Source organism: Arachis ipaensis, chromosome B09, assembly GCF_000816755.2.
Source record: "Arachis ipaensis cultivar K30076 chromosome B09, Araip1.1, whole genome shotgun sequence".
Lineage (NCBI taxonomy): Eukaryota > Viridiplantae > Streptophyta > Magnoliopsida > Fabales > Fabaceae > Arachis > Arachis ipaensis.
In genome coordinates, this window is record NC_029793.2 from 138,824,792 (window position 1) to 138,836,493 (window position 11,702).

General features: G+C 37.4%; 2 protein-coding genes across 2 annotated transcripts; both read right to left on the minus strand.

The window, feature by feature from the left end:
• Positions 932-2,726, minus strand: LOC107618301 (F-box/kelch-repeat protein At3g23880-like). Its single transcript, XM_016320325.2, has one exon. The coding sequence runs from the start codon at positions 2,214-2,216 to the stop codon at positions 1,029-1,031; it is 1,188 nt and encodes a 395-aa protein (XP_016175811.1). The 5' UTR covers positions 2,217-2,726; the 3' UTR covers positions 932-1,028.
• Positions 2,838-4,710, minus strand: LOC107619221 (40S ribosomal protein S18). The gene is made up of 4 exons (XM_016321469.2): positions 4,558-4,710; positions 4,163-4,323; positions 3,817-4,005; positions 2,838-3,160 (listed from the first exon to the last, which is right to left on the minus strand). Exons 1-4 carry the CDS (start codon positions 4,558-4,560, stop codon positions 3,055-3,057), a joined length of 459 nt encoding a protein of 152 aa, XP_016176955.1. The 5' UTR covers positions 4,561-4,710; the 3' UTR covers positions 2,838-3,054.

Below are 11,702 nucleotides of genomic sequence, written 5' to 3' on the forward strand. Positions count from 1 at the left end.
GAAGAAGAAGAAGGAAGAGGAGGAGGAGAAAGAGGAACGTGAAGAAGAAGAAGTGTCTTCCATAATGATGAGTGAGAGCGCGCTTTGAAAATGGTTGAGTGACGCGTCACAGTAGGTGAATGTAGTTTTTGTTAGATTTGGCCCAACTTATAAGACTTGTAAGCCAAAAAGACTTGTATGTGTAGCATAATTCTTTATCTAATAGTATAAGTGTAAGGGCAAAGGATTAGATGGTCTCCGAACGTTTGGACTATTAAATGATTCTATAACAAAACATGTTTTTTAAGTTTTTTAATAATTGTTAAATAGTCCTTATTTAATTTTAATTACAAATTAACTCCATATATTTTATTTAATTATAAAAACTATTTTTTATTTTATAAATTATTATTTTATCATTCATCTATTATGTTTATTAACAATAAAAAATAAAAATAATAACAAATTAGATATTCGATTGATCGTAATAATTTTTTGGCAATTCTAACCGATTAAAAGTTTATCTTTTAATCCGTTACATCCCTCGAGCGTTGTGAAGTTGTGTTTCAGAGAGAATCAATCAATTGGATTAACAAAACAATCGATTGAATTTTAGGTTTCCATGACTCAATCGATTGGATTGAGCTTCATCACAAAACAATCGATTGAAATTGCAAGGCAGCATAGTTTTCGCAAAAATCAATCGATTGGGTAATATAAACAATCGATTGAAAGCTTTAAATCCATATTGCTTTGAAGACTTCAATCGATTGGGCAACACAATCAATCGATTGAATTGTGATTCCTCAAGTTGCTTTGAAGCTTTCAATCGATTGGTAATATGGCTAATCGATTTTGATTTTATATAATTATATATTACTAATTTACTATTAGATAGCCACTGGAGATAATCATATGGATAGAAAGTAGAGTCATGTAGCGCTACACCAAGTTGAGGAAAAGAAAATAAACTGCATTAATAAATGAGAGTAGGACTTAAAAGAAGCCACAATAAGAAAGAGTCATTAAGCAATAAACATGGAGTTGATTTAATCAATAGTCGATCCATATAAGAAACTTGGAAGACCTAAATGGGAGGGCGAAACTAAGCTTTCATGATAAACATAGCAGTTCAGAAGACCTGCTTTGTAAAGATTTGGATGCGATAGCTGGCCAACATTTGCATTAAACATAAGTAATTTGCAAGCATTGGAATAATAGTAAACAACCAGAACGTCATCATTTTCCATGATGTACAAGACTCTAAATGAATGAAGCCGTGGGAATTCATAAGCCCGGGGTACATCATGCTCCCTAGGTATGGTGAGCAACTTAGTCCAAGACTCTTGAACCCCATGCTCCTTCATCTCCCACAAAGCCAAACGACTAAAGTTTTCATTGAAACAAACACAAAGGTTGTTCCTCAAGACACCCAACATAGTATAGGCACCAGTACTATAATCGTAATCAACATGATCCATATTAGGCAGGGACATTGGGCAACAATTCTCGTTGGCCAAGTCAAAGGAAAGGATAACCCATTCTAAGCTGTTGTTACGAGTATGAGCTACCCAATTGAGAGTGCCATTCACAAACTTCCCTATCGCCTGCCGGGGATAAAATGGAAGATCTTGAATGATGGTTGTCCAAGACTTCGAACCAAAGGTGTGAACTTTGTAGCCGAGTGCCCAAGAACCCTCAAGAAACTTGTAATTATCATGCACGTGATCATAGCCAAAACCATACATGTAACCCCAGTTCATGTGCCCCTCTTGCCGAATTTTCCACCAATCGGAAGCCAATCTGGTACAAGGGTTCCACAATCTGATGGATTCCCAGAGTCTATTACCGCTGATCAAGGCGAGGCAGAACAAGCCATTGCAGGAACCCAAGATACGCACGTCATCATCCATCTGGAAGCAGGCATCCTCAGTAGGCGGGGATGGATTCTTAAACAGAGACTGCACCGAGAAAATTCCGAATCCGCGATCAGTTTCCAATAGGAGTTGTGGGCGAGTCATGGTTGGATCTGCTGTTGAGCGGTGAAGGTGGTCGCTGGCGAATTTTGGGCTGGAGATTAGTGCATTCCATGATTTGCACACAATCTTGAATTTCACAACGGAACTCGCCGGAAGCCTCACCAGGATCTCGGGGATGATATCGTCCGGAAGGATCCGCAGTGTCGAAGAGAGGTGTTTGTGCCGCTTGTCGGTGGTTCCGAGCAGGTTCCCCCTCATTCTGGAGAAAGAAGGGGGCGGCGCGATTAGTATGCAACTTGGGACGGGTTGGTATTTTTAAAAGTTGCTTTTATTTTTTGACTTTAAAAGGATAGTCTTAGAATTTGCATAAACATTGGATATTGTTGTGATTCTCTCTATTCCTTAGAACTAACTCAGCACTTTTCTAGGCTTGCTTAATTATGGTGGAAATTTGAAGTTGCATACAAATTTACTCTGCTGAGTAAACAAAAAAGTGGAAATATTGTTGCTCATAAACCTACCAAGTCTTTATTTATTGTTCACCACACTATCACTATTTTATTCAGGTGTAATGAAACCACATGGATTATATCGTGAGCACAAGGGACTAACAGAAAAAAAATTTCTGAAAAATACTTGTTTTTATTTATTAAAAAATATAGATAATGGTAACAGGTATGATTGAACTTCACTATAATTTTGATGAATTAAATCTATTCCATTAACTTTACCAATCCAAACAAGAAGAGTTCATTAAATTCCCTTGAAACTAGATTTTACTCCACTCCCACTAGCGCCAATTCAAACGTAGCACTAGTAAACCAACACCAATTTACTAATTCCTCATTATTTCAAAAGATTTGGATGGCAAACTTTTTGTTAATATATAATGTAATCAATACTATTGGATTGTGGATGTCTCATGTCTGTAAAAAGAGTCATCATTCATTCAACTAAAAAGAAGCTTAGAGAAAATAACAAACAAAACTGAAAACGGTCAAGAGAGCATTTAACAACCAAAAAGCAAAGTTGGTATGTAAAAACATTGTCTGCCTCTTCAACAATATCTAATTTCCAAAAGCCAAAATATAACAATTTAACGCTTCTTGGAAACACCAACGGTCTTTCCCCTACGCCCAGTAGTCTTGGTGTGTTGACCGCGAACTCGGAGGCCCCAGTAGTGCCTCAAACCACGGTGGTTTCTGAAAAATAGTGTCAACGTGTGTGTCAATACAGGAGCTAGAATAGTTCATGAAGAAAAAGACATACAGCAGCTAGAATTTTTAAGTCAACCAATGCATAAGCATATATTAACCACAGCTTTCCCTGAATATAATGTGTTTTGAGGACTGGCAAGAGAAAAGATAGCTAGTGTTGCATCATATAATGACTTATTTGTACATCTTAAGAAATTATTGTAAACCGTAATCTTGTAATGGAAAAAGAACACCATGATTTTAGATCAAATCATGCAGGATAGTCAAATCAAATACACACTCATGAAAAGCCATTGAACTAAATTGAAAAGACGAAGATTCAGATAACTATATCTACCAGGTAATGAGGATATTTTGTTCCGTCTATGATAAAAATATATAATAAGAATAGAAATAAACAATCACACCATCATAAAATGAAAAGAGCAAGTTAACAACTAAACCAAAAACCATACCAAAAATCAACTGGTCCATTAGATATCATGTTAGCACAATATCAAACAGAGACTACATTCAACTTCATCCAAAATTACATTGAACAAACAAACAATTAACATCCATCCCTATCCGTAAATTCTAAATAAAGATTCAATCTAAATCAGACTAAATTAAAAAGTTCATTAAAGAGTTATGAGTGAGACCTGATTTTCTTGAGTCTCTCCAAGTCATCCCTGAGCTTCATGTCGAGGGCGTTGGACACGACCTGAGAGTACTTGCCATCCTTGTAGTCCTTCTTCCTGTTGAGGAACCAGTCTGGGATCTTGAATTGCCTTGGGTTGGCAACCACAGTCATCAGATTATCAAGCTCAGCAGCACTTAATTCACCAGCTCTGCCCAATCAATCAACAACAACAGAAACATACCCTATCAGATAACCTGGCCTTATATCCTAAAGTCTATAGTCTATAATTTCAACCATTAGTAAGATAACTAACGCCACAACTTATCTTATGATATCATATACATATACATAAACATATAAGGTACCTCTTGTTCATGTCGATATCGGCCTTCTTGCAACAGATGTTGGCGAATCTCCTTCCGATACCTTTGATGGAGGTCATAGCAAACATAATCTTCTGCTTCCCATCTACGTTTGTGTTCAGAACACGAAGAATGTGCTGGAAATCCTCGTTTGCCACTAGAGACTACATTACTCAAAAGAGAGAGAAAGAGGACAATAACACAATCATCATACTGCATTCTAAGCATAAACAAGGCAAAGGTTGGTTTCAAAACCCTTGATTTCAGATCAAAGGCTAGTTTTTTTTTTTTAAAAAAAAAAGGCGATGGAAGTTCACGTTTGCAAGATAGTTGAAATCAAAACCAGAAAGTTCTCAAAAGAATCAAAGACATATGCAGAAAGAGAAGAAATTTGGTACCATGGTTGAATGAAGGGAGATTCAAGGAAGTTGGATGTGGCTCTGCTCCGCGCAGCTGGGCACGACGCCTCCTTTGCTAAAACCTCCGCTATTCCAACTGCGCAACGCAATAGGAGGAGGGTTTCTTCTTTTCTTTATTTATTTGGGCCTTAGTGGGCCTTAGTAAATCTAGATCTGGGCCATAAACATGGGCTTCTTGTTTACACCATATTCATAATTTCATATAATATCCTTCCTATGTTTGGGTTTCATGTCTCCAATGGCCCTAAAACAATGTGGACATTTGCTAAATTTGTGCTGCATTATCTTAATTTTTTATATTAAAAAGTTGAAAAAGAAAAATAAGCCAGGCCATCCTTATCGCGCTTGATTTTTATTTAGTTTTTCTTTGGATTTTAAGTCTATTTTAATATTAAAAACACAAAAAAAAAAAAATTATGAATCTCAGAAAAGTGTTAACACATACGATTTGTTTGGTAAATTTTATGTTCAGTGAATAAAAAAAAAGCATGTATTTATATTTGTAATTTTTAAAAATTAGAGGGGTTTTTAATATCATCCAAAGAGATATTTTTTAAATCAATTTTTATTTTATCAAAATTTAAAATTCAAATATAATTTTGTTATCATTAAAAAATTGTTTTTTCAAAAACTAACTTTAATAAATTATTTTTAAAGAATAAAAACTTTTCAAAATAACCGTAATATGTGAATACAAGTTTTATTTTTATTTGAAGTGGATAACTCAACTAATTAATTAACTAAAGTCATAAATAAAATTCAAGGGTAATGAAGCAGAACACTCTAATAAGTATTTATTTAGTAATAAAAAACTCAGATGTGTTCAGTACCAGTTAACCCTCTCGACTTAGGAGTTGGTTGTTTTTTCGCTTAACCGAAATTATTCATTAAATAGCTACATTGGCATTAAGTACTGGATTCAACTTTTGGTCCACCTTCAACGAACAAAGTATCAAGTAATGCGATGCATGGGCAATAATAATCAATCAATCCACATTATGAAAATCGATTACCACCAAATCTATCTATTCTTTTTAGTGGTCAATTGAAATACGTGGCAACACGACGTGGCTCCAACTTCTCCACAGGTTAATATCCAATCAATTGTCACAACCATATATTATATCTCAAATACGTGTAGCTCCCGAGTATGACCTAATTTCAGTAACTTGTTTCATTCATATCAGTAATATTAATACTTTTGAATAATCAAGCCTTGTTATGAATTTAATTAATTCTACATCTTAAGTAGAATGATATTTTAATAATAATAACAGTAATTTAGTAAACAGTATTTGAGGGAAGGGAGATACCGAGAATCCGAGATAGGCACAGCAAGCAAGTGACATCAAGGAATATGGTGTGATTTCTCTTGGTGAAGACTAATTAATGTTAACAATAATATTTGTTCATACAAACAAATGTTTTATTATTTAATTAGAACTTAATATTGTTAAATATATCATGTTTAAAATATAATTAAATATAGAGAAAAGGACAAATAAATCCTTGACTTTTTTTTCGTGGACATTTTTGTCTCTAAAAAATAAAAAATACATTCATGTCTCTGACCCCTCTAAAATGTGGACAAATATACCCCCCGTTAAACTTCGTCTGTTAGTCCCGATGGAAAACGCTGACGTGGCTCCCGTGGCGCTGACCTGGACGTAACGGGATGACACATGGGCTATACCTTCTGAAAATAGGACGTATTAGTCCCCAGGCTCCAAAACGACGCCATTTCTCTCCTACCCCTCCATCTTTCAAATTCTTGAACCCTAATACCTGGAATGCACAGAAAGCGGGTGAACGAAGAAAGGGAGCATTTCGTCCCATGGCATTCGATGGGGTATCATCTAGCTCGAGAAGAAGTGGAGGTGGAGGAAGAGAAGAGCAATTTGCTGAAGGCTGGGTTCGTAACGGGAAGGATGACAAAGATGGTGTCTCACCAAAGTGCTTCTGTGGAGAAAATGCAATCATGTTCATGTCGAAGACGAGCAACAATCCTAACAGATTATTTCTCGGATGTTCGTTTTATAAGGTATGTAAAGCAACTATGTGAAACTCTGTTTGTGTTAGGGTTTATCCCCGAAACCAGAATTTTTGGTGAGTTCTGTGAACTGATTTTGTACAAGTAAGACAACCATATTGTAAGTTCTTTCTGTGGTTAGATGAGCACATTGCAAGGCTTGGGAGGAGTGATACAAGGGACTGGAGAGAGAAGGAAATTGGTGACATTAAAGAGCATGAATGAAAGCAAGACATGGAAAATAGGATCAAATTTTTGGAGAAGAGGATAGTAGCTTTAAAGATGAAAAAAAATCCAACAGGGTAGTGCATATGTGTGATTTTAATTGTCCTTATTGTTGCTGTTTTAAGTTGTAAGAATTAATCGATGGTTGAAAACGATAAATGTGATAATTTGTTCCCAGAAAAATTGAACATGTCCTTTTTATACATGTATCAGTTTTTATCCTGTATGTTGCAATGTATGATTGAATCAAAGCTGGCCAAATTACAGATAATCAAACATCCAAGAAGTGACATTAAAGCTGTGAACGTAAACATTAATCATTGTTTCTGACAACCCAAAAAAAAGAAGACCAGTTTGATAATAATGTGTGCACATGTATGGCATGATACCATTAACAAGTTTTTACTTGACCAATAACGGGCTAAACAAAAAAAACAGCTAATAGAAAAAGGATAGTTGTATTTGAAATTTGCCATTAAGAATTACAACAGCACACATTTATCACAAAATAACATAATGGCATGATGCTTCATTCCTTGGAATCCTTAGATGCTGACACACATGGTATAGTTGGTGGTGGAGCCTCCTGATCATGTGCAGCAGTTTGTGTGCTAGATGGAGTTGGTCCTTGGGAGACTTCATGAACTGGTGCTGCCTGCTGTGTGTTAGGTGGGGTTAGCCCTTGACCAAGTGGAGTTGGTGGCCTGAAAATCTTCTGCTTTGATCTGAAAATCTCCTGATTTGAAGCATCCTGGACATAGTAGTCATAGTAGTTAACAATTTAGAATGAAGACATATTAGTCCCTCAGGAGTAATATACTACGACAGATCACTCCTTGAAGATTGTGGTACTAAGACAAAATAATATCTGATGTTTCTAGTACTAAGACAGTTTAAACCCTGAACTACTTAATGATATGACAAAATTGTTGCTGGAGTAGATATTCAAGGAAACAATGTTATGACATTAAAGTGATCTTACCTCTGGTGGTGGAGCTGATTGTGACAAAGGAAGCACAACTAGTGTTTGGGAGGTTCTATCTCCCTCCTTCTTAGGTCGCTTTGTCTTCGACTTCCAATTGGGGTTCGAAGGAGCTCCCTTGCAAGTTTTGTAATTGTGGCCCTTTTCACCACACTTACTGCAAGATATAGAGAATGGCCTCTTCAATTTACCCCCTTGCATTAGTGGCTCAGCAGGATCTTTCTGCCGATTATGAACCTTTGGCCTGCCAATTCCCTTTTTGATGATGGGTGGGTCTGGCTGTGAGAATTCAGTTCTGGGCCAAAATTCTGCACTTGGCACTGGTTTAATGCAGTGTGCATATGTCCTACGGATTGACTCCATACACAGCCAAGGATGGACATAGTCTTGTGGCATGTTACATCTCTTCCTAATGGCAGTATGTGCATGAATGCAAGGCATGCCTGAGATATTGAAAGAAACAGGTTTTAATGATGACAAAATAATTAGTGCTAATAACAACAAAACTCTGCAATGAATGAATTAGAATGATCACAGATGTTACCAGTAAGTTGTCATTTGTTGCACGAGCAAGTGTACTTAATGAGGTCTACACCCACCTTGCTTACTTTGCGATTCACCTCAAACCTTTTCCGTTCATTGTAACTAACCCACTCAGCCATCCACTTAGTACTAAGGTTGATTAACCTCTCCATCCTCTTTTGCTGGACTGGTGCTAGCTTTTCAGTGTGGTTGTCCAGGACTCGTTTGTGATTCATCATCCTCCTCATCAGGTAACACCTGATTTCTTCACACATGGTGAGTATGGGCTTAGTTCGGTAATTCACTATCTTGGCATTAAACACCTCACACATGTTATTTGTAAGGCTATCAACCTTTGGCACATGGAAGAAATAAGCCTTAACCCAAGTTTCTGGCTCAAACTTACTGAGGTATTCCCAAGCACCTTGGTTCACTGCCTTCATCTTTTCCATACATTCCTTGAATTCCTCAACAGTAGTGCATCTAGCACACTCCCACACAATCTCTCTGATGTACAAGTCCTTGAAGAGATTTATGAAATTCTTCCACATGTGCATCACGCAATTACAGAGCTTTGCATGTGGCATGACCTCCTTTAGCGCAGGGAGTAAACCCTGCATTGAATGAGGGCAGGAAACATTTTCATAAAGGAATGATATACTAAATGAAACTAATAATATTTGAAGCAAACATATTGATTAACCAGGATTATATCTTACCTTCTATTGGTCCGATATTAAGGTCCAGCCATGGATGGCATTGTCTCCTATGTCTCCCTGAAGATTTGTCAAGAACCACTTCCAGGCATCCTTGGTCTCAGCCCTGACAACCCCATATGCAACAACGTAGAACTGATTGTTTGCATCTTGAGCAACTGCTGCTAGAAGCCAACCCATGTAGTAGATTTTCAGAAAACAACCATCCAAGTGTAACAACGGCCTGTACCCATCTTTGAACCCTTACTTACAAGCATCCAAGCATATGTATAATTTATCAAATACAGGAGGTGCTTCTGGAATTGGCATGAGCTCCAACCTGGCCGTTGAACCTGGATTGCTTATAAGAATCTGCTCACAGTAGTCCCTGCTCCTCTTGTATTGTTCCCTCTCGTTATTCATGATCTTCTCCCTCGCTTCCACTACTGCTCTGTACACCATCTTAGGGTGGGGACATAGTAAAAATTTCTCCCTTAGGAGTTCAGTTGCCTCTCTTGTGTTCATGTGTGGTTGGATTGCCATCCTCCTTTCAATTTTCTTGCTAAGCTAATGCTGATCAGTTGCATTACTCCCTAAATTCCTTGCACAAATATGTTCTTGCTGGTACGTCTTAACTTGATAACACTGCAAGATTTTGTTGTAGGACAAATGAACTAGGAACGGACACTCCTCATCCTTGCAACCCACCCTGACCCTCTCCTTGTCGTTCTTGATCCACTTCAGCTCCCTCCCATCAGCAATAAATGAATCTTTTACCACCTCCTTAAACCTTTCAACAGTAGCAAACCTCGTTTCTAACTCAAATCTGTCCTCATCATGAGCATAATCATCATCAAACTCATGAAAATTCCTGTTGTTGCCTTCATCCTCGGATGAATTGGGTGTATGCAACTCCTCGAACTCATACTCAAATATGATTTCCTCCATTTCTGTAGGGACTTCGTTGACATAGAATCCACTCGCCACTGTATGATCCAGCTGCACACCAGGATCATCACCACCACCTCCTTGATCATTCGGCCCATCAGCCTCCTAACCCCCAACTTCACTACCCGTCCTAGCATTAGCACCTGCATTATTTTCTCCTCTTATTTTCACCATTGTTCCATGCTGAACCCTCTTATTTCCAACCTTAGATTTTTTCTTTGACCCTTGCCTCTTTGAAACTGGCTTCTTCGGGGTCACAATCTTTTTTTTATCCTTCGTACTTCTTTTTATCTTGCCAGTTGCCACCATCAATCCCGCCATTAGTATCACTTTCAGTACTATCGGTCTCAAATCCAGCTGGTGGAGGTTTGTACAGCACATCTTCTATAATTTTGTACCCGTCATCTGATGAAGACGATGTCTTCAATTCCTCTAAAATCTCATCTTGCCAGCATTGTCAACCACCTCAGGATCATCGACTGGGTGATCAAAGTATATGTGGAACTCAGAAGTCTGTTGGTTCTTCAATATGTTCTCTCGCATTGCATTGATCCCTGCATCCCCAGTTAATATGCTCAGCCCAGACTCAATGTCACTACTTATTGGATCATACCAATATACTTCCTTGTATGACTAGTATTTCAAACCCTTAAATAATATTACAAGGTCTCCGAAGTTCACAAAGTCCAGGTCCATCTCAGGGACCTCTCTTCCTTTCCATTTTGATAAACCAGGGATCTATCACTTTCTCTGAAAAAGTTACCTCCATGATGAAAAATCGGCACCACAAAAACATCAACCATCTGAAATTAACCAATGATCAACAATGTGTCATTCCAAAAACCAGTTACCAAAATTACGAACGAAACCCCTTTGCCCTAACACAATCCCTCCTTCTAATCCTACGCACAACGTTTTGCAAAAACGTTTTTCCACTTCATTACACCACTGTTACCCACACTCTCTACATGCACACATACTGTCTTCATCCTTTGTTTACACAACAATAACCAAAACTTTAACGCTAAGTAAGACGATCTTACCTTCTGACGAAGACAGCAACTATGAACTCAACAAAAACCTTCTTCTCAGCCTCCCACAGCAACTTCACCACGCACCGATTGCTCTTCTACGTAGTGTAATTTTTGGAGGAAGAAACAGGGAGGAGGGAGTTTGATCGTCTGTCTTCTTAGGGTTTTCCAGTAATTCAGAAAATCAAACATGGGTGTTATGGGTATTGCATATGGGAATTAAAGTGTGTTTGGAGGAGTGGAAGAGAAACGGCGTTGTTTTGGAGCTTGGGGACTAATACATCCTATTTTCAGAAGGTATAACCCATATGTCATCTCGTTACGGTCAGGTCAGCGCTACGGAAGTCACGTCAGTGTTTTCTGTCGGAACTAACGGACGGAGTTTAACGGGGAGTATATTTGTCCACATTTTAGAGAGGCCAAGAACATGCATGTATTTTCTATTCTTTGTGGACGAAAATGTCTGTAAAAAAAGGTCAAGGACCTATTTATCATTTTTCTTAAATATATTTTATGTAAAGAACATAATAAAAAATCTAAAACTCTCGGTGAACCTAGACAATTTCAGCCCTCCATACAAATAACTTTAGTGCGTATGAGCATAAAATGATATTTCGTTATTATTTATTTATTTCTATAAATTTAATTTTAATGTATTATTAATATAAAATAATTTTATACATGTATTTAAT